The following is a 23,907-nucleotide window of genomic DNA, read 5'->3' on the forward strand; positions in this document are numbered from 1 at the left end:
TTAAAAATTTAATTTGAAAATTTGTGATATACTTTAAAATTAAAAACTTTACAATACAGTTAGTATACAACTTATACTAACTACAAATTTAAAACATATATAAACACACACTCCTTCGTAGGAAATATAAGATTTTTAGCCTCTCTAGTTTAAAAAGGGAAGTTGGTTAAACTGTGCTAATTAAGTTGCTGGATCAGGTTATGCCTGGACCAGGCGGGCATCTTCGCAAAGGTAGAGAGGGTTCGATAGCAGCCAGTCACCTGGAGTCGTCAGCATGTGCATCACTGAATCTTGGCTGCTGCTTTTGGTCAAAGAACTTAAGGTCTCTGAATCTGAGTCCCTCCCTAAACAACGGGGTGGAAGGCCGTCCACACTAGCTTCTGTGAGGTCTACGTGAGGGAGCCTGGGGCACAGGGCCTCCCCGCCTCCTGCAGCGCTTGCTACCCAGGGGGGCTTCTGGAGCCCTGCTGCAGGAATGCCTGGCCTCTTTCTGAGCTCCCAACCCCGCCTGGCACAGTCCTGTGCAGAGCCGCCACTGACCAGCGGGGGAAGCAGACTCTACAAGGCTTATCGTGGGGATGCAAGGATGAGCAGAGGTCAGCGGTCAGACCTGGAGACCTTCAGGAGGCAGATTTCAGGTAGGCTCTGCCTGCCGGGTGGACTTCACATCAACCCAAAAGACAAACCCAGGTAAGGGTCCGGAGAAGAAAAGGACTTCTCCACGTTTCTGAAACACAGAAAGGAGATGGACGGGGTGGGGCCCGCCCCTGGCACCCCGGAGCTGGGGGCTAGGGGACTGACAACCCGGGGCGGGCTCCGTGTTGGGGAGAAGGGGCCAGGGCAGCACTGATGGTTTAACCATCGGGCCCACGAGACGGCACCAGAGTCAGATGCAACAAGACCAAGCGTCAGGGAGGTCAGATCTCGAAATGGTGACTGTGGGGACAGAGGGGGCCACTGGGAGAAGAATAAAAAGGTTTAGAGAAAAATGGAGGAGGGGAGATAGAGACAGATGGATAAATAAGAAGCCCCCCACCTCCCGATGTTGACGCTAGGTGACTGAATGATAGCATCCAGGACACAGAGGAGGATGAGGAAGGAATCAGCTTCCTAAACGAGGAAGATGAGCCTCTGGCTTTTACAGTTGAAAGCAGAATATCCTGGTCTGTCTCAGGCGGTTCTGAGGTGGAGCCTGAGCCCAGCAGAGGAGGGGCCTCCCTGCTGTCTGCCTGCATAACCCCTCGGGGCTCTAGCTGCAGTCATCAGCGTGGACATGCTCAGCTAACATGGGGGTCTATTATGAACCAGGGGCAGTTGGCTCCAGCACGATGGGAAGGTGTCTACAGTGTATAAGATACAAACACGTGTAAGACACAGTCGCTACCTCTAAAAACGACCTAACAAGAACCTCAGATACCCTGACGACAGTGCTTCTTGCCCCTGGCACAGTGGACGCTTTGGGACGTCCTGTGAGCTGTGCTCCGTAGCATCCTCGGCCTCTGCCCACGCCACCCAAATTGAACCAGCCCACCCTTTCCCCAGCCAGGAGACGTAATGTCCCCGGGGGAGGAAAGTCACTCCCAGCTGAGAGGCCATGCCCTTGGCGGAATCAGAACACAACATGAAAAGTGCCGCTTGAGTAATTCCTGGGGGGTGCTGAAATGGGGACTCATCCACTCCAGGGGGACAACAGGGAGCTCACCATGGTGGAGCGGGTGCCTGAGGAGGGTTCTGGAAGACCACAGTGTCAAACGGCAAGGACCAAGTGCCTGAAGAAGAGTGCCCGTGGAGGGCATGGATTCGGATCTCCAAAAAAGAGCAGCCACAAGGGGAGGAGAGTAGGGGAGTCCGGGGGAGGAAGAGAGAGGGGGAACTGAGTGGACAGGTGGGCAGGAGAGGAGAAGCAAGCGGGACCCCGGTTGCCCGGCGTCAGCAACACCCTGGCCGGCTCTGGGGACAGCGGGGAAGAAGCCAGCAAGCCGTGTGAGAACAAAACTGGGCTTTAAAAGAAGGCTACCTGGTACCTCCCCTTGTGTAAATACAGTGGTTGATAGGAAAACTAGCTGCCATGGCTCTCACCGTCAGGCACAGTTCTTTCTATAACAGACAGAAAAATGATCATTTAAAATTGCTGTTTCCAGTTGGTGAAAAATCAGCCTGGAAAATCCTCTAGAGAAGCCACAAAATCACAGTCACAGGCCCCATCTCACTGAAAAGAAGCATCCAGGAGAAATAAGGTTTGATAGTAAGATTGGAGGTCACTCCAGGTAGAATTAGTAGTTTAAGATGGATCAACAGACATTATCTGAAGATCCCTGGTGCTAAAGACTGAGACCTATGGGATAGGATCAAGTGGTCTAACATACAAGGAATCTAAGCCCCAGAAGGAGAGGAGAGAAAGAATGAGATTAAAAAAAAAGAAAATTTTTTTTTAAGAAAGAGCAGCCCCCAACACAGGTAGATCATGGCAACTCAACATACCCAGAACAGCATGAATACAAAGACACATTGCAGTCAACAGCTGAAATCCAAAGTTAAAGAGAGCGCCTTGAGTCAGGAAGAACTGGTGCCTTACAAAGAGGAGACAAGGACAGCCATTTCCACTGACTTCTTATCAAAAGCACTGGGGGGCAAAGGACAACAAAACTATATCCTCAAAGAGCTAAAGGAAACAAACAAAATCAGTTAACTCAATCTCTATAAAACAGCAAAGCTGTCCTTTCAAAATTAAGATTAAAAAAAAAAACCAGATGAAATAATGACACTGTTGGACAAACAAAAACTGAGATAATTTGTCACTGATGTGGATCACAAAAATGCTGGTGGGTGTTCTTCAAAAGCAATAAAAACAGATGGTGACTCAGATCCACAGAAAAGAATAGAAAATGGTACCTATGTGGGTAAATATAAAAAAATGATTTTTTCCCTTTTATTCATTTTGTTTAAAATAAAAATGTGAGGGGCTGATTAAATGGAAGTATAGTTTCTACATAACACCAATATAAACTCTAAATGGACTGTGGGAAGTTAAGATTGATTCTGAAACGCATACAGCAACCACAAGACAACAGAAACTGCAAAAAGGTATGCTTGAGAGAGTCACAGAGCTCTGCTGGCCCTGATGCAATAGATGAGATCACACTTAGTCTCCTGGTACAAATGACCAGAAATGGGAAAAAAAATGTGTGGAGCTGCTTTCAGACATGAGACAACAGGCGGGGCAGGTTGGTCATCCCCGAGAGAAGGGAGGCAAACAGCTCTGTGACCGCAATGTCCTGCTTTAGAGGCATCGCGACCTTGATGCGGGCAGCTGACCCCTAGCAGAGCATGACGTCACACTGAGCTGAGGAGACAGAAATCAAAGTCTAGACAGAATGAGCCAAGTGGTGCAGGACACACCATTAGACAAAGCAGGGTTGGGGATCCAGAAAAAGAAGGCTGCACAGAGCTCCTTGAATTTCTCACTGAACGCTAAACAGGCATGCACGGGATGATGCTATGTGAGCCAGGCAGACGTACCCTGAAGGACATTTGCCTTCCGACCACAGATTGGAAAGTCCTTGCCGAACAACCAGGGACATCCATGGAGATCCCTGAAGTATTAGTAGAGCTAAACCAGCCAGAGTAATGATTAACACTCTGACAAAGCTTAAAAGCAGTCCTTGAAAAGATACTCAACATGATTAGCCATCAGGGAGGTAGAACTCAAAATAACAACTGGGTATCAACTCACACACACTAGAATGGCTGTCATCCAAGAGAGAGACAGTTACAGGTGTCAGCAGGGGTGTGGAGAAATGGTTACACTACACACTGCTGGCGGGAAGGTGCAGTGCTGCAGCCACTGTGCAAAACAGCTAAACACAGGTTACAGCGTGACCCAGAAATTCTGCTCCTAGGTCTATACCCTTTTTTTGGGCTCCAACATCACTGAAGATGGTGACTGTAGCCATGCAATTACAAGACGCTTGCTCCCTGGAAGAAAAGTTATGACCAACCTAGACAGCATATTAAAAAGCAGAGATGTTACTTTGCCAACAAAGGTCTGTCTAGTCAAAGCTATGGTTTTTCCAGTAGTCACATACAGATGTGAGAGCTGGACCATAAAGAAAGCTGAGCACCAAAGAATTGATGCTTTTGAACTGTGGTGTTAGAGAAGACTCTTGAGAGTCCCTTGCACTGCAAGGAGATCCAACCAGTCCATTCTAAAGGAAATCAGTCCTGAAAATTCACTGGAAGGACTGATGCTGAAGCTGAAACTCCAATATCTGGCCACCTGATGGGAAGAACTGACTCACTGAAAAAGACCTTGATGCTGGGAAAGATTGAAGGCAGGAGGAGAAGGGATGACAGAGAATAAGACAGTTAGATGGCATCACCAACTCGATGGACATGTGTTTGAGCAAGCTCTGGGAGTTGGTGATGGACAGGGAAGCATGGCGTGCTGCAGTCCATAGGGTTGCAAAGAATCGGACACGACTGAGAGATTGAACTGAACTGAACTGAACTGAGGTCTATACCCAAGGGAAATGAAAACAGATATCCGCATAAAAATCTGTATGTGACTGTTCATAGCAGCGGTATTCTTAATAGCTAAAATGTGGAAACCATTTAAATGTCTATCAACTGATGAATGGATAAGTAAAATGTGATACAGCCATAAAATGGAATATTATTTGGCAACAAAAAGAAATGCAGTACTGATATATGCTACAACATGGAGGAATCTTGAAAACACTATGTTATGTGAAAGAAGTCGGTCACAAAGGACCACATACTGTGTGATTCCATTTATATGAGGTGTCCAGTATAGGCTAATCAACAAAGTGGCTCTGTGGTTGCCTAGACTTGGAGGTAATGGTGGACTGGTGGCATGTCACAGCTAAGAGGTATGAAGTTTCTTTTTGGGGTAATGAGAATGTTCTAAAATTGACTGTAGTGATGACTGCACAGCTCTGTGATATACTAAAAAACCACTGGACTGCATACTCTAAATGGGTAAAATATGAGAGACACAAATTATAGTGAAGTGCAAGTGAAGTCGCTCAGTCGTGTCCAACTCTTTGCGACCCCATGACTGTAGCCTATCAGGCTCCTCCGTCCATGGGATTTTCCAGGCAAAAGTGCTGGAGTGGATTGCCATTTCCTTCTCCAGGGGATGTTCCCGACCCAGGAATCGAACCCAGGTTGCAGGCAGATGCTCTACCGTCTGAGCCACCAGGGAAGCAAGTTATATCTCAACAAAATTGCTTTTAATGAAGGATCTTCAAGTAATTTAACTGTGTGCCCAAAGTCCAATAGTCTTTAAAGGAAGACAAAACAGATATTCAACCACATAATGTTATAATATTCCCAACATTATAATATATGATATATAATATTCAGTATTCATTAGGAATTATTAATTTGTAAGAAGCAGAAATGCGACCCATGATAGGAGAAAAACCTGTCACCAGAATCAGACCCAGAAGAGAGATGATGGAAATGATACATATATATCAGATATATAACAACTGACATATGTTCAAGGATTTAAAGGAAAATATAAACATTACAGGGAGAGAAGTGGAAAATATAAAAAAGATCCAAATGGAACTCCTAGGACAGAAAACATACTATCTGAAAGGAAAAAAAATAGTAGGTAAGATATCGTGGAGGAAAGGAGCTGTGGAAATGAAGACATAGAAATAAAATATATCTGAAATGAAGCCGAGAGAGGAAATACTGGGAAAAATGCTACAAAACAAGACAGTGTCAGCTGAGGAACTAGCATCCTAGAAAGTGGGGGAGGGGACAGAAAAACACTTGAAGAAATGGTGTCTAAGAGAATGGAGAAAAAGAATATGATAATCTCAACAGCTGCAGAATGCACCTGACACAATTCCACATCCGTTCACGAGAAACACTTTTGGAAAACCTGAAAATGGAGCCACATCCTCAACGTGACAAAGGGCATCTCTGAAAGAACCACAGCTGACGCCAAAAGTGACCAGGAAATGCTGAACACTTTCCCTCCAGGAGGGCACGCAAGGCAGTAAGGCCTGCTTTCATGATGTCAGCACTGTACTGGAGGGCTCAGCCAAGGAAAGCAAGCAAGAAAAACAACAAACACCAAACAAGCCGGTAGAATCACGGAAATCACAGGGTTAGATTAAGGCCACACGTGGGTTTCCAACTATGCTGTTATGGGACAGGGCTGCACCAGGGAGTTCTGTCACTAGAATCAGCCAGTAGAAAGATGTCAAAAGTGGATTTCTCCAACTTTAGTTTTTACTTCATTAAAATCGCAGTGTCTGTATAGTCCTTGTTATAGCATTTCGGGGGTAACTGCAAGAAGCTGCATGAACCTCCACAGGCCCGGAAGGTAAACCCCGTGTCAGGTCATCTACTTTGGGGCTTCACGGGGCAGAGCCATCCAGTCCAAAGACGCACGAGTGGCCTCCTTCCTTTATGCGTCCAGGCAGATCTCAATGCTCTAGCATGCCCACAATGCCATTAAAAGCACAAATTCAGTCACATTCACAGTAGGGGCTTTCCTGGTGACTCTGTGGGAAAGAATCTGCCTGCCAATGCAGGAGACTCAGGGTTCAGTCCCTGGGTCGGGAATGGAAAAGGAAATGGCAACTACTTCAGTATCCTTGCCTGGAAAATGCCGTGAATGGGGGAGACTGGTGGGCTACACTCCATGGGATTGCAAAGAGTCGGACGCGACTGAAGTGACTTAGCATACAGGCAATAAATAAGTACACAGAATCCCACTAATCTGAGGATTTCTGAAAGCTGAATAAAAAGGCCATTTTTAAAAAATGTTTTCTGAGACTACTTTCTTCAAGCTTCAAATATCAGACTAATTTACACTGAAGTTTCCTGCATATATATATGAAAGTGAAAGTTGCTCAGTTGTATCCCACTCTTTGGCACCCCAAGGACTGTACAGTCCATGGAATTCTCCAGATCAGAATACTGGAGTGGGTAGCTTTCCCTTCTCCAGGGGATCTTCCCAACCCAGGGATCGAACCCAGGTCTCCCACATTGCAGGCGGAATTCTTTACCAGCTGAGCCACAAGGGAAACCCAAGAATACGGAAGTGGGTAGCCTTTTCCTTCTCCAGCAGATCTTCCTAAGCCAGGACTTGAACTGGGGTCTCCTTCATTGCAGGTGGATTCTTTACCAACTGAGCTATCTAGGAAGCCATGTGTGTATGTGTGTGTGTACTGAGCTATCTGGGAAGCTCTGTGTGTGTGTGTGTGTGCGCGCGTGTATTTGGAAAGATCAACCACCAGCACCGCTAGCCCAGTACACACAAAATCTTAAAACACACACACACACACGAAATACATGGACAGACATACACAGTTCCACTTACTTGACATAAGGATTTCTGGCACTTACCATGGGTGATTTATAGTATCTATGTAGTATATTAATGAAATCTGTAATTGTTAGCATTCCTGGAAGAAAGAATTACATATTAAATATAAAACTATAAAAGCATTCAAGGAAAATTTCAGGTGATAAGCAAACCTGAAATATTTATTTACTAGAAAACCTTCTAAATTATACTATAATGATGACCAGCACAACTTAATATATCATTTAAAACTATTAACCTGTTAATTATCTACCCCAAACTAAGATATACAAATGTAACTGAAGTTAAAGCATAATAGTATTTAATGGAATTAATCACAATATTTAGCAATTCACCGAGAGAAAACTTTCTGAATGTTACAAAAACTTCATGAAAGACTTGCATCTGCACGCAAATAATTCCGGATACTTTAGGATCAAGTATACCACAAGCTCTAGAGACATGACACTTTTGGTGGCACGTGGATGGCTTCCTGAGAATCCTGCTAAAAACAATGGCTTCCTCAGGCACAGTTTATGAAGGGCCCACTGTGTGCCAGACACCAGGATTACAGGGATGAAGACAAGGACCGCTTCCCTGATGAAGCTGCAGCCTGAGGGCAGGCAGACACAGGGAGTCATCTCAAGCTGATGCAGTGCCTGCTGAGAAGGGGCAACACCCACAGTCCACCCCGATTCCTAAGGGGACATATTATGGAGCCTAGATACTGGGAGTCCTTGGTATTTTTAATAGCATAACAATGATGTAGCAAAGGCATCAACCATGTTTCCATCATTTCATCTGCTGTGTCAGAAAGACGTTCACCCAGGAGGAAACGGGGGTGCCCTGCAGTGGGAACCTAGCAGAGCTGCCGACCAGCAGAGGGCAGGCCTCAGGCGGGGGACCCCAGGTTCCTGGGGCTCTCGGGACCGGGAAAGGCCCAGAGGAAGCTTTGGAGCCAAAAAGGTGCTGGATGAAAAGAAACCCAATAAGGTTCATAAATGTTTTGAATTTACTAGCAGCCCAACCTCACAGGATATAAAAAGTAATGGTGTTTCTAACTTGGTCATGTTTTACAAGCTGGATTCCAGCACCTCAGGTGTCCAGATTTCTCCCCAGGCCCGCACTGCTTACCTACAAAACTTTGTTTTTTACTCTCCCACAGAGGTGCTGCTCGAACACCATTGGCGACTAAGGCAAAGAAGGCCTTTTTAACCTAAGACAAGAGAAACAACACACATTTTTAGTCATACATATGCAGGGAGAAAAGCACCTTCAGCTATTAGGTTGGTGCAAAAGTAACTGTGGTTTTGCATTGTTGAAATTTGCCATTTGATATTGGAATCCATTCTTAAATGTGGTTATGTTATACATCATTTTAATGCGCCTTTCTCGCTTTATGTTTTTTTGCTAATGACTTATCACTTGCTGTGTATTTTTGTTTATTTTAGACTATGGAAATGATGATAGACAAAAAGCCAGTTCTAGCAATTTCTTGAGTTCAAAACAGGTTGTAAAGTAGCGGAGACAACTCACAAGACAAACATGACATTTGCCCAGGAATTGCTGATGAACGCACAGCGCAGTGGTGGTTCAAGAAGTTTTGCAAAGAAGGCGAGAGCCTTGAGGATGAGGAGCCCAGTGGCCGCCCGTCGGAAGGTGACAAGGACCAATTAGAGCAATCCTCAAAGCTGATCCTCTTACAACTACGCGAGAAGCTATCAAAGAACTCAGTGCTGGCCATCCTGTGGTCATGCAGCATTTGACACAAACTGGAAAGGTGAAAGGCTCCCTAAGTGGGTGCCTCACGTGCTAACCCAAAATCAGAAAAATCGTCGTTCTGAAGCGTCATCTCCTCCTGTTCTATGCAACAACAATGAACCATTTCTCGATTGGACTGTGATGTGCAACGAACAGTGGATTGCATACGACAACCGGCAGTGACCAGCTCAGTGACTAAACCGAGAAGCAGTTCCAAAGCACATCCCAAAGCCCAACTTGCACCAAAAAGGTCACGGTCACTGCCTGGTGGTCTGCTGCCCGTCTGGTCCACTAAGCTTTCTGAATCCTTGAGAAACCATTACCTCTGAGAAGCACGCTCAGCAGATCAATGAGAGGCACTGAAGGCGGCAAGGCCCGCAGCCGGCACTGGTCAACAGAAAGGGCCCAATTCTTCTCCACGACAAAGTCCGACTGATGTCGCACAGCCAACACCTCAAAAGCTGAAGGAATTGGGCTATGAAGTTTTGTCTCAAACCACATATTCACCGACCTCTCGCCAACTGATTACTACTTCTTCAAGCCTCTCGACAACTTTTTGAAGGGAAAACAATTCTTCAATCAGCAGGAGGCAGAAAATGCTTTCCTGGAGTTTGTCAAATCCCAAAGCATGGGTTGTTATGCTACACAAATAAACTTCTCACTGGCAAAAATGTGTCCATTGTAATGGTTCCTATTTGATTAATAAAGACGTGTTTGAGCCTAGTTATAATGATTTAAAATTCATGGACCGAAAATGCTATTTATGTTTGCATCAACCTATTAAAATATTCAACCTAATTTTACCAGTTATCTTCAACACTGAGTTTTGTAATTTGATAAGTTAAAAATAACTGAATGTATTAATATAAGCAATATGCTTCTGTATTATATTGCAAGGTATACAGGGATTGGAGATTATTTTTTGAAACACACAATGCAATTAACCTCAAAAACTTTTTTCTTGTATCTAAAGTGTCTTGGCTACATACAGACTGCATATAATTAACACCACGTAAAAGAATTAAACTTCAGAGTTTAATCCCTTTTATAGGTGGTTATCAGTTCATTTGAAAACACTGAAGTTGTATCAAAGTACTTGAAATGAAAATCTGTTTTTCATATGTTTAATAACAAAGCATCAAGCATACCTCCTTCATTCCCCTGAGGGTGAGAAAGAGAAGGAATGAAGGACAAAATATACACGTACTTTTATACATTTCTGAGATAGACACCCACCACCATATGCCCGTCGTGGGTTGGGTTTTGTTCAGAGTAGTTCACGTGCAGAATCTCTCTGAGCCCCCAGGACAAACACCCTCCCAGATACCATGGCAGGGAAAGAAGGCGGTGGAGGTGATGACTTACTAAGCTCAGTGATGACAATGACCTCTAAATATAGAGAGCAAAGGGCATCTGGAAAATGGCTCAATTTTACTGATTATCAAAGAAATGAAAGTTCAAGCAAATTAAAACTATCGTTTATAGCTGCTAAATAAGCCAATATTTTTAAGTGGCAACACCTAATACAGGCATGGCTGTAAAACCACCGGTGGCATCACGAATTGTTAGAATAGTTTCTGACCCACAGCTTGTATCAAGAATCACAAAAATACTGTTTGTGTACCAGTTTTTTCTCTGTCGAATTAGTTACACAAAAATTTCAGGAGTAGGATTTTTGAATCGATGATGTTCAGTGTGGCATTATTTCTACTACAGAAAACTGAAAAAAGATCTGCCTCCCGCAAACTTGTTAAATACTGGCATACCAATGAGAAAAAAAAGTACCAAACAGTGTAACTGTGAAGACTGTGTTGAAGTAGGGGGTGGGGAGGATTTATGGCAGTGAAAATGCAGACTATAACATTATGCATTATAATTACATAGAACATGTATATAAACAGAAAAGATCAAAGAGAAGCAAAAAAATGTAAACTTCCATACTAAGGAGTTGAAGCAGTGAAGTGTATGTCTTAAAAATTTTTTTAATTCTGTGTTATAGTTATGTTTATAACCAAGAAAGAAAAAGGCTCTTTTTTCACCCACTATATTCCCAAACCCCTTGTTAACATAACAGCGAAAACAAATGGGAGGATTACAGGAACTGAAAGCTTCATGTCAGAGGAAGAGTAATGGGTTGGCACTGGTTTCTGCCTTTATTTACGGAACAAGAGTGACTGATGGAGGTGCCTGGCTCATCAGAACAGGAGCCGAAAGACGGCTGGAGCTGAGGGGGACTCCCATTGGCCATTTCCCACACTTGTCCTGGCTGAGCCTGGCACTGTCCTCAGAACAGCGGGGACTCCATCAACCTGCTGGATAAACGGGCAGGGGACTGGGGAGAGGCGATGAGAAGAGCCAGTCCAAGGGCATGAGGGTCAGGCGGGAACTGAACGGCATCCACAAACTGCTAAGATGGTTTTCGAACCACAGCTTGTATCAAGGATCACAAAACATTCACAGTGTGTGGAACTAAACGGCATCCGGGGGTGGTGAGCGAGGGTGAATGGTCTGTTTCTATCTGGACCATGGGAATCTGGGAATCCTTGATGGCGGGCCTAGAAAATACCATCACAGGATACGGGGAAAGTCATGGACAGATAGATTCTGAAACACATCAAATATCTGCTTAGCTTGGTTTTCTAACTGGCTGGAGTAGGCAGGAGTGGGGGCACTTTTAAAACCACAAACTGCTCATTGTTTTCTTCAAAATAAGAGATTTAGCACAGAAAAACCAGTGTAGAAATGATTCACGAGGGTCATTCATGTAAGCCTGAGCGACCACAGCCATGAAAGTTCTGGTTTGGCCATGGTGAAATAGCTGAAAACAACTGCCCGAGTTGGACAGACCGTATGCAAACCCTGATGGGAAAGCGCTGGCAGGCACCACACAGGCCGGATTCAAGGAGCTACAGCTATTGAGAGAAAAGGCATGGACTGAGCTCCATAATCTTTCTGGAAGTTTTTCCAAACGCATTTTTCCAATCATCTTCAATTCAGTGAATTTCAATAGAAAACTGTAATCTATCATAAAGAGTCAAATAAAACGAGGGCAGGAAACACAAAGAAAACCGCACCCAGCACATCACAGGTAAGATGCTAGAAATCAAAGGCAAAGAGAAAATTGAATCGACCAGACGGGAAAAGGATGTTCACTTTCAAAGAAGCAACACGTGCACAGATGGGCACACCAGCAGAAGCAGGGGCTGACTCTGAAGACTCTGAAGACGGTGACTGTCCCTCCAGAAGCAGGAAAACATCCTGCTTTTCCACAATAACTTCTCTGCCTGACCTGCTACTTGCAAGCTATTAGGTGTCAGTTGTTCAGTCCTGTCCGACTCTGTGACCCAATGGACTGTAGCCTGCCAGGCTTCTCTGTCCATGGGATTCTCCAGGCCAGGATACTGGAGTGGGTAGCCTTTCCCTTCTCCAGGGGATCTTCCCAACCCGGAGATCGAACCCAGGTTTCCCACATTGCAGGCATTACCAGCTGAGCCACCAGGGAAGAGGGGAAACACAAGAATACTGGAGTGGGTAGCCTATCCCTTCTCCAGCAGATCTTCCCGACCCAGGGATCGAACCCGGGTCTCCTATATTCTAGGTGGACTCTTTACCAGCTGAGCCACCCGGGAAGCCAGATGCTGAGGAAAATGCTGAGAGTGAAGCAGAGACATCTCCCACAGCCTTCAGAGGGGCAAAGCTGCAGGACCAACCAGGCTGACCTTAGCTTTTCCTTGGCTCAGGCCCTCTGCCCTCTCTGAGCCCCGACATTCTTAGCCACACAAGAGGCTAACCGACAACGTTTTCCTCACAACTGCATGGGCTTTTTTTTTTTGTTTTGGCCATGCCACGTGGCTTGCAGAATCTCAGTTCCCCTACCAGAGACTGAACCTGGACCTTCGGCAGTGAAAGCCTGGAGTCCTGACCACTAGGCCACCAGGGAGTTCCCGCAAGTGACTGCATGAACCAGACTTGCTCTGAAGATGTTCAGTAGTAAGAGTTAAAAAGGAAAAAAGCTTTTAATTTTCCAGTCTCTACAAACCAGACCAGAAGCAGAGAAAGATTTACTGTCTTAACTTCAACCACACAGACTGTTGACATGTCGACACGTCATGGAGGGAGGGGGCCACAAGTCGCCCCTCCAGAGACGGGACAGCGCCCCCTGGAGTGGGCAGGACGCGCTCTCAGCCCGAGGGGGTGCGTGTCGGTGCCGCCGGTCAGCAGCCCTGCCTGTCCCTCCTCTAGCTCGGCTGCAGCTTCTGCACCACCAGGAGGCCTTCGAAACCTGCTTCCTTAGCATCACGTGCGCAGAGTCCTTTGAAACTGTACTTAGAAAACTTCACAACTACAGAAGGCACAGGGTGTCACCAATTACCAAGCAGAGACAGGATAAAAGCGGACGGACACAATCGAGTTCCAGTCTTCAGGGAAAAACGACAGGGTCCCTGAGTACCTTTGAAAAATTTCTTTCTTTTCACCTGATGAGCAATTTACTTAAATGGATACCATTTAAAAATTGTGTATTTTAACAGGCATGGGGACAGAGTCAGGCGTGGGGAGGGAGAGTCAGGTATGGAGGGAAGCCTACGACTGGAGGCTCCGAATGCCCGGGGGAGGCGGGGGCAACTCTGAAAACAAGCAGGGAGATTGTTTCAAATCAGATCATAACCGCATCAACCATCAGAGGACTTTTTCCGGAGAAACTGCATCAGAAATAAAATGCACAAAGATGAACACTTGGGTGCTTCCAATGGAAAAGACAGCTGGCCCGACTCCTGAGTGAGACCCACCAGGCGGAAGCTCCGCGTGAACAGCGTGCTCCTCCAGCCGTGGGTGCTCTCTGTGTAACTGTGCGCCACTCGGCACAGCCCTGAACACTGAAGCCTCATGAGCTCTAGGCGGTGAAGAAAACAGAACAAAAAGGGAACGTAAGAAGAATGCTAAAGAGCAGTGCAGGGGCCATGAGCTCCTGGCTGAAGTTCCAGAAGAAAGAAGAGAGCAGGAAGATGACCTCGGGAGAAACAGCATGAGGAACTCAGACCGAGTGACAGGTCAGGCCCCAAGGCCCACTGGGTGCCGGCTCGCAAGAGGAAAACCCTACAACCAGGCACGAGGAACAGAACTGAGGCGCCCCGGAGATACGGAGCAAACCTCTAAAGCGTCAGAGGGGGAAAAGAAATCACACATCAAAGACGGAGATTAAAGAAGGAAAAAACACTACAGCTTTCTCTTTAGCAACACTGGCAGCTAGAAGTAGTGGAACAAAGGCTTCAACATTCGAAATACACATTATGGAATTCTGCACAGTCTACAGATTGAGTGCAACCAACGTTTAACTTTTCAAGTAACTGCTTTCTCATGTGTATTTTCTTGGGAAGTGTACCAAGCTTTGAATCCTCCTAACCCCAATATGACTCATGTGAAAAGATCCTGATGCTGGGAAAGGTTGAGGCCAGGAGAAGGGGACGACAGAGAATGAGATGGTTGGATGGCATCACTGACTCAATGGACATGAGTTTGAGTAAACTCCGGGAGTTGGTGATGGACAGGGAGGCCTGGCGTGCTGCAGTTCATGGGGTCACAAAGAATCGGACACAACTGAGCAACTGAACTGAACCCCAACATGACCTGGCTTCCCTGGTGGCTCAGTGGTAAAGAAAGTGAAAGTGAAATCTCTCAGTTGTGTCCGACTCTTTGTGACCCCATGGACTGTAGCCTACCAGGCTCCTCTGTCCATGGGATTTTCCAGGCAAGAATACTGGAGTGGGTTGCCATTTCCTTCTCCAGTAGATCTTCCCGACCCAGGGATCGAACCCGGGTCTCCTGCACTGTAGGCAGAAACTTTACTGTCTGAGCCATCTGGTAAAGAATCCACCTGCCAATACAAGAGACACAGATTCAATCCCTGGGTTGGGAAGATCCCCTGGAGAAGGGAATGACAACCCACTCCAGTGTTCTTGCCTGGAGAATCCCATGGACAGAGGAGCCTGGAGGGCTACAGTCCATGGGGTCTCAAAGAGTCGGATGGGGTTGCTGAACAGCAACCCCCAGTGTGATGGAGCTGAACGGAGTTAGAGGAGGTCACCAGGGTGGGACCACTGTCCTCATGAAAAAGACTTAGACTGGTCTTGCTCCCCAGGCAACTGTCTGCAAGCCAGGAAGACAGGCCTCACCAGCCAAGAGGACTTGGAGCTGGGAGAAATGAAGCCCGCCGGTCTGCGGGCTTTTGTCACGCAGCCCTAGTGGACCGAGGCAGGAAGCTCCGGGGAAAAGTGCTCCACCAAAACACAGGGAATAAATCAAGAGCGCAGAAGAGCCTGCGTTCAGGTTATCAGGAGAGGGTGGAGGCACTGACGGCATGAAGCAGTAAGGGTCTCGGGTGATGGTGATGACCGAGGAGGAGATGCAGAAGCAGCAGGGTGGGTCTGCGAGAGGCTGCAAGCCTGCGGGCCCCGCCTGACTGCACAGGAAATCCTACTGAGAGGTCAGATGGTGGGAAAAGCCTTAGATGATCAAAGAAAATTAAAAATGGAAGGATTCTGAGCTCCAGGAATAACATTGAACTGGACAAATAGGAAATGTCACCGCAGTACAACATGAGACAGTCAGATGCATGAAAACACCCCCTAGATATGGTTAATGGGGGCGGGGGGGGGGCGCGGCAGGAGGGGAGGAAGGAAGCCACGCGAGGAACAAAGCAACTAGGTGCCAAGTTAGGCAGAAGAAAAGTGCCTTAAAATGAATGACTCGAGCTAAGGTGGCAGTGACTGCCAGGCCTAACAGCTGAACTGCTGTTTCTGGGAATACGACGAGGGGGCGAGGAGGAACAGAGACCGCTGTTGGTATGCAAGCCTTTTTGCACCACCTCTAAACGACGTGACCGGTGAAGCCCACTGCCTGTACTTCCTGTAACAGCCCACCATTTGTTGTGTGAGCCCCCCCTCCCCCCCGGTCAGCCTCACACCGTGGTTCTGACCACTTAAGTCTTTTCTGGAATACCGATACGCTCTAATTCTCATTGTTCTGGACAGCAGGGACTTACTAATTAGACCCAGGGTTCATTCAGCTTATTGAGGAATCCTTCTGGATCTTGGTTATTATTTTCTCTCTCTCAGCTTCAAATCATCTGTTAAGTAGATGATGCCGCCAATAAAATCAATATTCAAGGCACTGCTCCAAATGCTGATGGGCTTAGAGGGAAAGAACCTTAAGGCTTCCAACAATTTCTTAGCTAGATTACCCCAGAAAGCAGAGCCTGGCCTTCCCGTGGCTTATCTGAGAAGATGACCCCAGGAGTAGGAGTGACACAGGCCTGCAAGGAAGAGGGGGGCAGGTGGTCGAGCCGGCCTGACAGGGCTTGATTCCCCTGGGGTCTTCTGAGGACTGTCCTCCTGGAGGGGGAGAGGCAGGGGCGCTTACCCAGCTGCTCGTCCCCTGCTAGTTCCTGAGGCAGGGTGCTGCCCACCGAGCCTGCAGGAGGCAGGGCTGGCTGGAGTGACAGGTGGCCTGGTCCCGGAGAGGAATCCAAAACCACCAGGAGCCTCGCTCAAGGGAGACCGAGATTTCACTGACGTTCTTTTAAGGTCCATCAGTTCAGCTGAGTCGCTCAGTCGTGTCCGACTCTTTGCGACCCCATGGACTGCAGCACGCCAGGCCTCCCTGTCCATCACCAACTCCCAGAGCTTGCTCAGACTCATGTCCATTGAGTCAGTGATGCCATCCAACCCTCTCATCCTCTGTCCATAATGAGCCATTAATTCGCTGAGCTGCCTAAATACACTTCTGTATCTTATCTATCAGGACACTGTGCCAGGCTCTGTCAGCCCCCAGACTGGCCTTTCCTTCACGGTATTACCACAGCTACGAATGATCCAAAGAGGAAATCAGGTTCCTCGCCCTCACTTTCTGGGGTCAGGCCATGACAGGTTTCTAGAGACTACTACTTTTGTTAATGCTTCATTCAAACACCTTACCTGGGATGGACACTGCGTGCCTGGCTGTTTTTCCAGGAATCTTGTTTTTCCTCTTACCTCTGGCCTCAGGCCTCAGGCTTCAGACCTGCTCACCTGGTCTCCACAATTCCTCTGACACCACTGCACAAGTTGGGGCCAGGAAGCAAACAGGCAACCTCCTACAGTCTCCACACCTACCCTGGACTTAGCTTCTTCTAATCACCATTGATTGCACTTCTTCCATTTTGAAGATCTTTGTCCTTGACGATGAAAAAGCACAAAATGAGCTGAAACATCTCTCTTCCTCTTTATTAGCCCCTGCAGCATGAATTTTGGGAACAGGCTGAACCCTTATCTTTCTTGTCTCTAAAGTAGGCAAGTGGGGCTTTCCTGGTGTTGCTGTTGTTCAATCCTTAAGTTGTGTCTGACTCTGCGACCCCAGGGACTGCAGGATACCAGGCTTCCCTGTCCTTCACCATCTCCCGGAATTTGTTCAAACCCATGCCCACTGAGTCAGAGATGCCGTCCAACCATCTCATCCTCTGTTGCCCCCTTCTCTTCCTGCCCTCAATCTTTCCCAGCATCAGGGTCTTTTCCAATGAGTCACCTCTTCACATCAGGCGGCCAGAGTACTGGAGCTTCAGCATCAGTTCTTCCAATGAATACTCAGGGTTGATTTCCTTTAGGATGGACTGGTTTGATCTCTTTGTTCCCCAAGGGACTCTCAAGAGTCTTCTCCTGCACCACAGTTCGAAAGCATCAATTCTTTGGTGCTCAGCCTTCTTTATGGTCCCACTCTCACATCTGTACATGAATACTGGAAAAACCATAGCTTTGACTAGATGGACTTTTGCTGGCAAAGTGATGTCTCTGCTTTTTAATATGCTGTCTAGGTTTGTCATAGCTTTTCTTCCACGGAGCAGGCGTCTTTTAATTTTGTGGCTACAGTCACTGTCTGCAGTGATTTCAGAGCCCCTGAAAATAAAGTCTGTTACTGTTTCCACTTTTTCCTCATCTATTTGCCATGAAATGATGGAACTCGATGCCATGATCTTTGTTTTTTAAGTGTTGAGTTTTAAGCCAGGCTTTTCACTCTCCTCTCTCACCCTCATCAAGAAGGACAGTTTAGAGGTCAGCATTTACCCTGTCAGTTACCCAGGTAACTTACATCCAATTATACCAACATATGTTAGCTTTCTATTCAATGACTGCTGTGGTTTCTGTGTCCTGACTGGACCCCAATGGATCAGAAATGCATCCAGGAGGGTTTTGGGGAGCGAGGGTTTGGGACTGGGCTCATGTCTTGGGGCCTGAACACAGTGCTGAGCTCCGGGTCAGTGGGGCCCAGACCCCGTGGCCCCGGGCAGGGAGCACTGAGAAGGAACCAGGGTTCCCCGTGACAGGTGTCCCTGCCCCAGCCTGCAGTTGCCAGAGGAGAGCCGGGGCCAGAGATGCAGTCGCTGCGGCGAAAGGAATGTGGATTCTGGTGTGGGCAGAGCCCTGCCAGGCTGGGGACGGAGCCTTCACACAGCGGACGGAGCGTCACCACCCCAGGGGTCACTGCCTCCCCGTGTCTTGGACGTGAAAGCCAAGGCGCTAACTTGGCTCAACCCCAGAACCCAGCACAGCGACAGGGCTGGTGTCAGAACCGCCTGTCTTGGCTTGGAGGCCCAGGGACAAGTTTTCCTGGGTGGAGGCCCTGCACACATGGGGTCACTCATTCCCCAGACAACTGCAGCCACCCCCTGCCACCCTGAGACCTGAGTCAGGCTCCACCCTGCCCCAGCGAGGGCCTCACACGTGGGGACAGGGACAGGGCTTCGCCATTTCATATCTGCAGAAACCTGGAAACTGAGCATGGGAACTGCTTCTAGATAACATGGGATTTGGTGGAGTTACCAGCAGCATGGACGTGACATCTAGGGCAGCCGCTGGGAAGGCTCAAAAGCTTTCCGAGTTGACGGCCTTGAATGTAGGCCATTGCGGAATGCCGAGATGCCAGAACTCTGGTGCTCTGGGGAGGAAGAGTGAACCCACGGGCTTATGGAGATTTCAGCACGTGTGCCTGTGCGCCCAGCCCCCAGCCCCCTTCCCTGCCAGACCTTCCCCGGGTCTGCGCGCTGGGACGCTCCACCCTGAGCAGCTGTGTGCTGGCGGCGCTCCACAGGGGGCGCGCCCGTGTGGACCTCGCTGATGCGCGTGGGGTGAGGGTCCTCCGGGGGAGGGCAGGGCTACACTGAGCTGCCAAGGACGAGGCAGCAGGCACCCAGCTTGGGTGAGCGTTCTGTCTGATCCACGGGCCCTTGGCGATGGCTGACCGGTTACAGCATCCCTGGGAATGAGGCGGATGCCTGGCCTCTGAAATGTTCCTTGATCCACACAGCCAGAAAAACTCTTGGCCCAGGGTCTGAAACCCCGCTTTAGTCATCAACGTGCAGTCCCATCCTCCCACCATTTCCAGACCCGAGTCCCAAACTCGGTCAGGGTCCCGAGGACGGTGCCTCACCCGGGACTGCTGCTTCTCCAGGACGGCTGAGCACAGAGCTTCCAGGGTCACCAGGCACTGGCCTTGAACAGACGCCACTTCCAAGCGCTCCCAACGCCACTGTAGCTGCAGTCAAGTGGGGCAAATGGTCTTCCAGGGGACAGATGGCGTCTCAGCCAAGGCCAAGCCCCAGAGCTCAGGGGTCTGCAGGCCGTACCGGGTACCCCTGAGTTCCCGAATGGAGCACTGGGGTCCCTACTCTGGCTCTCGGACACACAGCGCATGGGATGCTATGGTCGGGCAGGATGCCCCTCGAAACCACAGGCTGGCAAGCCAGGGGCAGCACGGTGTCCCTGGGGAAGCACAGAGATGGAGGTGCTGACCGTCACACTCCGGGGGGAACCTGCCCATGCGGCTGGATTCCTGCAACTCCAGCCGAGCATCTTGGACCCTGCAGCTCCACCAGCAAGCGCGTTCTCTCTGGACCGAAGTACTCGGCCCCCGAGGTACAGGCCGTCTTGGCAGACACAGCCCACTCCCATGCTCTCTGACTCCACCGTCCACAGAGATGCTGACCGGCCCCCCAGGCCTCATGTCACGCATGGTGACATCGACGACATCGGGCTGCCTTGTCTGACGGGCAAGGAGGAGCAACGCTTTACAGATGTCTCAGAGTGATGTCCGCAAGCCAGAGGGATCAGGGTCGGGGGGTGGGCAGCAGCCTGGAGCGTCAGAGACCCCCCCCACCCCGTGAGACTCTGCCTGCCTCCTGCTCCCCGCCACCTCTTGGGCCTTCGGAAGAATACGCCCGTCTGAGTGCTGCTCTGACCCGTGCACTGAGTGACCAGTGACAGCGGTCTTCAGAGGGCCGAGAGCAGGGCACGGCTCTGCAGCAAGGTGGGCTCCTCGTCCACCCGCGCCTGCGACCCCTAGAGGCAGAGCTGGGGCCGCTGGATGAATGGCCCACCGGGCACTAACAGGCGAGTCACTGGTTTGGGGCGGGAAAAAGATTTCGAAAAAAACCCCACACTTTCTTCTGCAGGTCGTTATTTTCCTTTTGAGAAATGGCTCCTGGCTTCCTACAGGGCCTGGTAGAGGAAGAATAACTCAGCTGAAGGCCGAGGGACTGTGCAGAGCCCACCCAGAGAGGGTGCATCGGGCCTGTCTAGCCCGAGTGCTGGGCTGTCAGCATCTCCAGCTGTGGAACCATCTAAGGCAGGCTCCTGCCCTCCAGGGAGTAGCGGGGAGCCGGGCAGCGCCCCCACCTTAGTCACACCAGCGTCAGGGGCTTGTGACGACCGCTGACCTCGAGGGAGAACCAGTCAGCCCGAGGAGCAGGAGTCTGGGACGTGCACTTGGCTTCCAGGGCACCAGGAGACAGGCGCTGCGTGTCCACGGACACGACACACGGAGGCATCACAGCCCAAGCCGCAGGAGGCCCGCGGGCTCAGAGGCCGGGGGCGCGGGCGCCGGGGCGGGGCCATCGCCCCCCGCCCCCCTCAGGCCTCTCTAGTCGCTTGTTTCCTGCGACCCGTTTTCAGTTCACGTGCGGACGGCTGACCCCGGCCCCCCAGGCCAGCAGTGTCTGACACCCTCAGAGTGACGTGAGCGGAATACATCTCTTTTTTTTACCTGAAACACACTCTGGACAAGCTTCTGCCCGTCTCGACGGCTCCGTGCTGCCCCACCGCGGGCACCCCGGGCGCTGTCCCGGCTGCCACCTTGAGAGGAGGGTGACCGTCGTGTGGTCCCGGGGACGGACACGCTGCAGCCCCCAGCCTGCGTCCCTCGCCCTCGGGACGTGTCCACGGTCACCCTACAGGCTGCGTCTAGACAATGGTCTGCTTAGCCTTTCAGACACATAATTAACTTTGCTGTCACCAGTGCCGACGTGTCACCCCCATTTCCATGGCAACCTGTTTCAGCTCCTTGGAAGCATGGAGCCCACAGGATTCGTGACTTTCATGGGATGAGGCTCAGGCAGCTTCTATTAATCAAGGGGGGTGACAGTCACTGGATTAGTGACCTCTGAAGATTCATAAAGCATCACCTTTTTCACATATCACTCGCCCTGGCTAAATGCTACATTCAGGAAAGAGTCCATTTCACGACGAGGGAAAAGCTAAGTAAGAATGAAACCTGGGATCACTTGCTTTTCTGTTGCTGGAAAGCCTCCGGTCAGGCCTTTGGCAGATGTCTTTGGGTAAGACGGGGTGATCTACTTATTTGGGGAATTCGGAATTTCCAGGTGCTTCACTACTGCAGTCTGTAGTTTTAGGGGTAGAGAAGGTTTCCTGAAGTTACTGTCTGCTTCCCTAAGATCCTGCCTCTGGATACCGCTCTGTCTTCCTTGAGTCAAGGAATCAAGAGCTGGAGAAGGGGCCTTGAAGGGTGCCTGGGCCCAGGTGAATTTGCCAAAGTCACAGGGTATCAGGCCAATTTACCCAAAAATCAGAAACAATTGGAAAATAAAATTAAGGACAAAGCAATTTTCACATTCCTGAGAATTTTGGGCACTGAGGACAAATGCAGACAGAGTGGTCCCCTAGAGCCCAGGCGTCCTGGGGGAAGAGCCACAGGGTGTCCCGGGGGGCCCACAGGCCAGAGGGCTGGGCAGGGCTCCCAGGACCCCGCTGGACAAGGAGCCGAGGACCCGGGGTGAACGCACTCGCCCACTGGAGTCCCACCGAGGGAAGGAGCGGTGGTCTTCACCTGAGAGCTGCCCCTGCAGGCCCTCAGCCCCTCCCCACTCTCCCCCAGTCCCCTCGGGGGCTCCCCACGGGGATGATGCCCTCATAAAGTGCCGATGGCCGTGAATTCCTGCCTTGACGGCTACTTCTGGGGAACCCAAGCAAATGTAATCCTCTTGGTAAAGATTTATGCATAAATTTACATGCACACAGGAATACATAGGCATGCACACATATCTTATTACACTGGATGTAACTGGAGTGTATTGAGTGTATTATCTGGCACTTTCCACATACGATTGTAAGTCATACTGGTGTAAAACGAGTTGCAGTAAGCACAATTTTAATACCATAATAATCGGGTTCAAATTTTCTGCTGAAAGAAATTGACAGTTTTCTCTTAAGAGATTATCCACCTGAGTAATTTTTTTCTTTATAACTGAAGTTTTTTCAACTTCATTCTGGTAAATAACTAACACAGGGCATCAGGATGTGCCGAGGAGGGAACGGGATGCACACACGTCAGGGAGGCCTGAGCTCAGATTCCACCCCATGACTCCCTGGGTCTGTGGACCAAGTTCTCAAATTCTAGAATATGAGAAGACGCTAGATGATGAGCTTCCTTATCTGTTAAACAGTGCGTCCCTTAGAAGACTGCCGTGATGCTTGAGAATTCAGACGGTAAACCTCAGCACAGGCCCTGATATGCAGAAAGGACTGGGTCCAAATTACCTGACAGAACAGCCACCGAAATAACACAGCCCAAACTCAGGGACACGGGCCTCACTCACTTGTAATGTGGTGTCAAAGACGACAAGCTTGGAGCTGGTCGGAACGATGTCGTAACACTTGTGAGACCTCATGAATCGCATGTAAACACCGCTTTCTGAGTCTTCTGCTGAAAAGGAAAAACAAGGCTAGTATCAGTGGTAAGTAAACAAGAACTTCCTCTATCAGAGTAACAGTATGCATGGAAAACCTATTGCTAACGCATTTAATGGAAAATAAGAAATGCTTTTCTCTGTAAGAGCGAGAAGCACCTGCCACTAGCTGTCCTTGCTGATGCAAGAAGGCAAAGGAAGAAATGAAGCCTCTGGGCTGAAAACGAAAAAGCAAAACTGTATTTGGCGGACTATATGATTTTCTACATAGAAAATACCAAAGAATTACAAAAAGCTCACAGATCTAAACAAAACAAAACAAAACAAAACCAAACCAAACCAAACCAAAAAGTTTAGCAGGTCACAGACAGCAAAGTGAAAAAACAAAACAAAAACACACATGTCCTGTATTTCTACATACTAGCAAGGAACAACTGGAAACTTGAAAATGTTAAAGGCATCATTTATATAAACATGAAATGGAAATAAGGATCTATTTAAGGAGACCTGGAAACAGTAACTGCATGAACAAGTCTGTATAACATCATCTCTGTTATTTCAATTCCTGTAGAAGTTAATGGACAACTGGCAAAAGGAATGAGAAGGTGCTGGATTGCAAGGCTGTGGCTGTGGCTGGCTGCTGGCCCAGTGCTCTGCCTGCAAGGACCTCACTCCTATCTCCTGGTCCACTCACAGGACACACCTCCACACTGCTCAGCCCACACCGACCTCTACATTTGGGGAAGATTTAGATTACCTGGATAAAATATCCAGGGAGCAAAAAACAGGC

The 23,907-nt window shown here is 48.8% G+C and overlaps 1 protein-coding gene across 14 annotated transcripts in view; it reads right to left on the reverse strand.

Annotated features, from left to right (window-relative positions):
- PRKAG2 (protein kinase AMP-activated non-catalytic subunit gamma 2) overlaps positions 1-23,907 on the reverse strand; it is a 308,173-nt gene that overhangs the window by 17,957 nt on the left and 266,309 nt on the right. For 8 of the 14 annotated variants that reach the window (XM_060414910.1, XM_027969032.3, XM_060414912.1 and 5 more), the window contains 3 exons: positions 23,028-23,134; positions 8,486-8,567; positions 7,393-7,451 (listed from right to left, as the gene is read on the reverse strand). In XM_060414910.1, the coding sequence (XP_060270893.1) occupies positions 7,393-7,451; positions 8,486-8,567; positions 23,028-23,134 (248 nt within the window). The remainder of the gene's footprint in view (positions 1-7,392; positions 7,452-8,485; positions 8,568-23,027; positions 23,135-23,907) is intronic. The other 6 variants (XM_042249294.2, XM_042249298.2, XM_042249300.2 and 3 more) reach the window with 1 other exon arrangement.

Source organism: Ovis aries, chromosome 4 (genome assembly GCF_016772045.2).
Source record: "Ovis aries strain OAR_USU_Benz2616 breed Rambouillet chromosome 4, ARS-UI_Ramb_v3.0, whole genome shotgun sequence".
In the NCBI taxonomy this organism is placed as follows: Eukaryota; Metazoa; Chordata; class Mammalia; order Artiodactyla; family Bovidae; genus Ovis; species Ovis aries.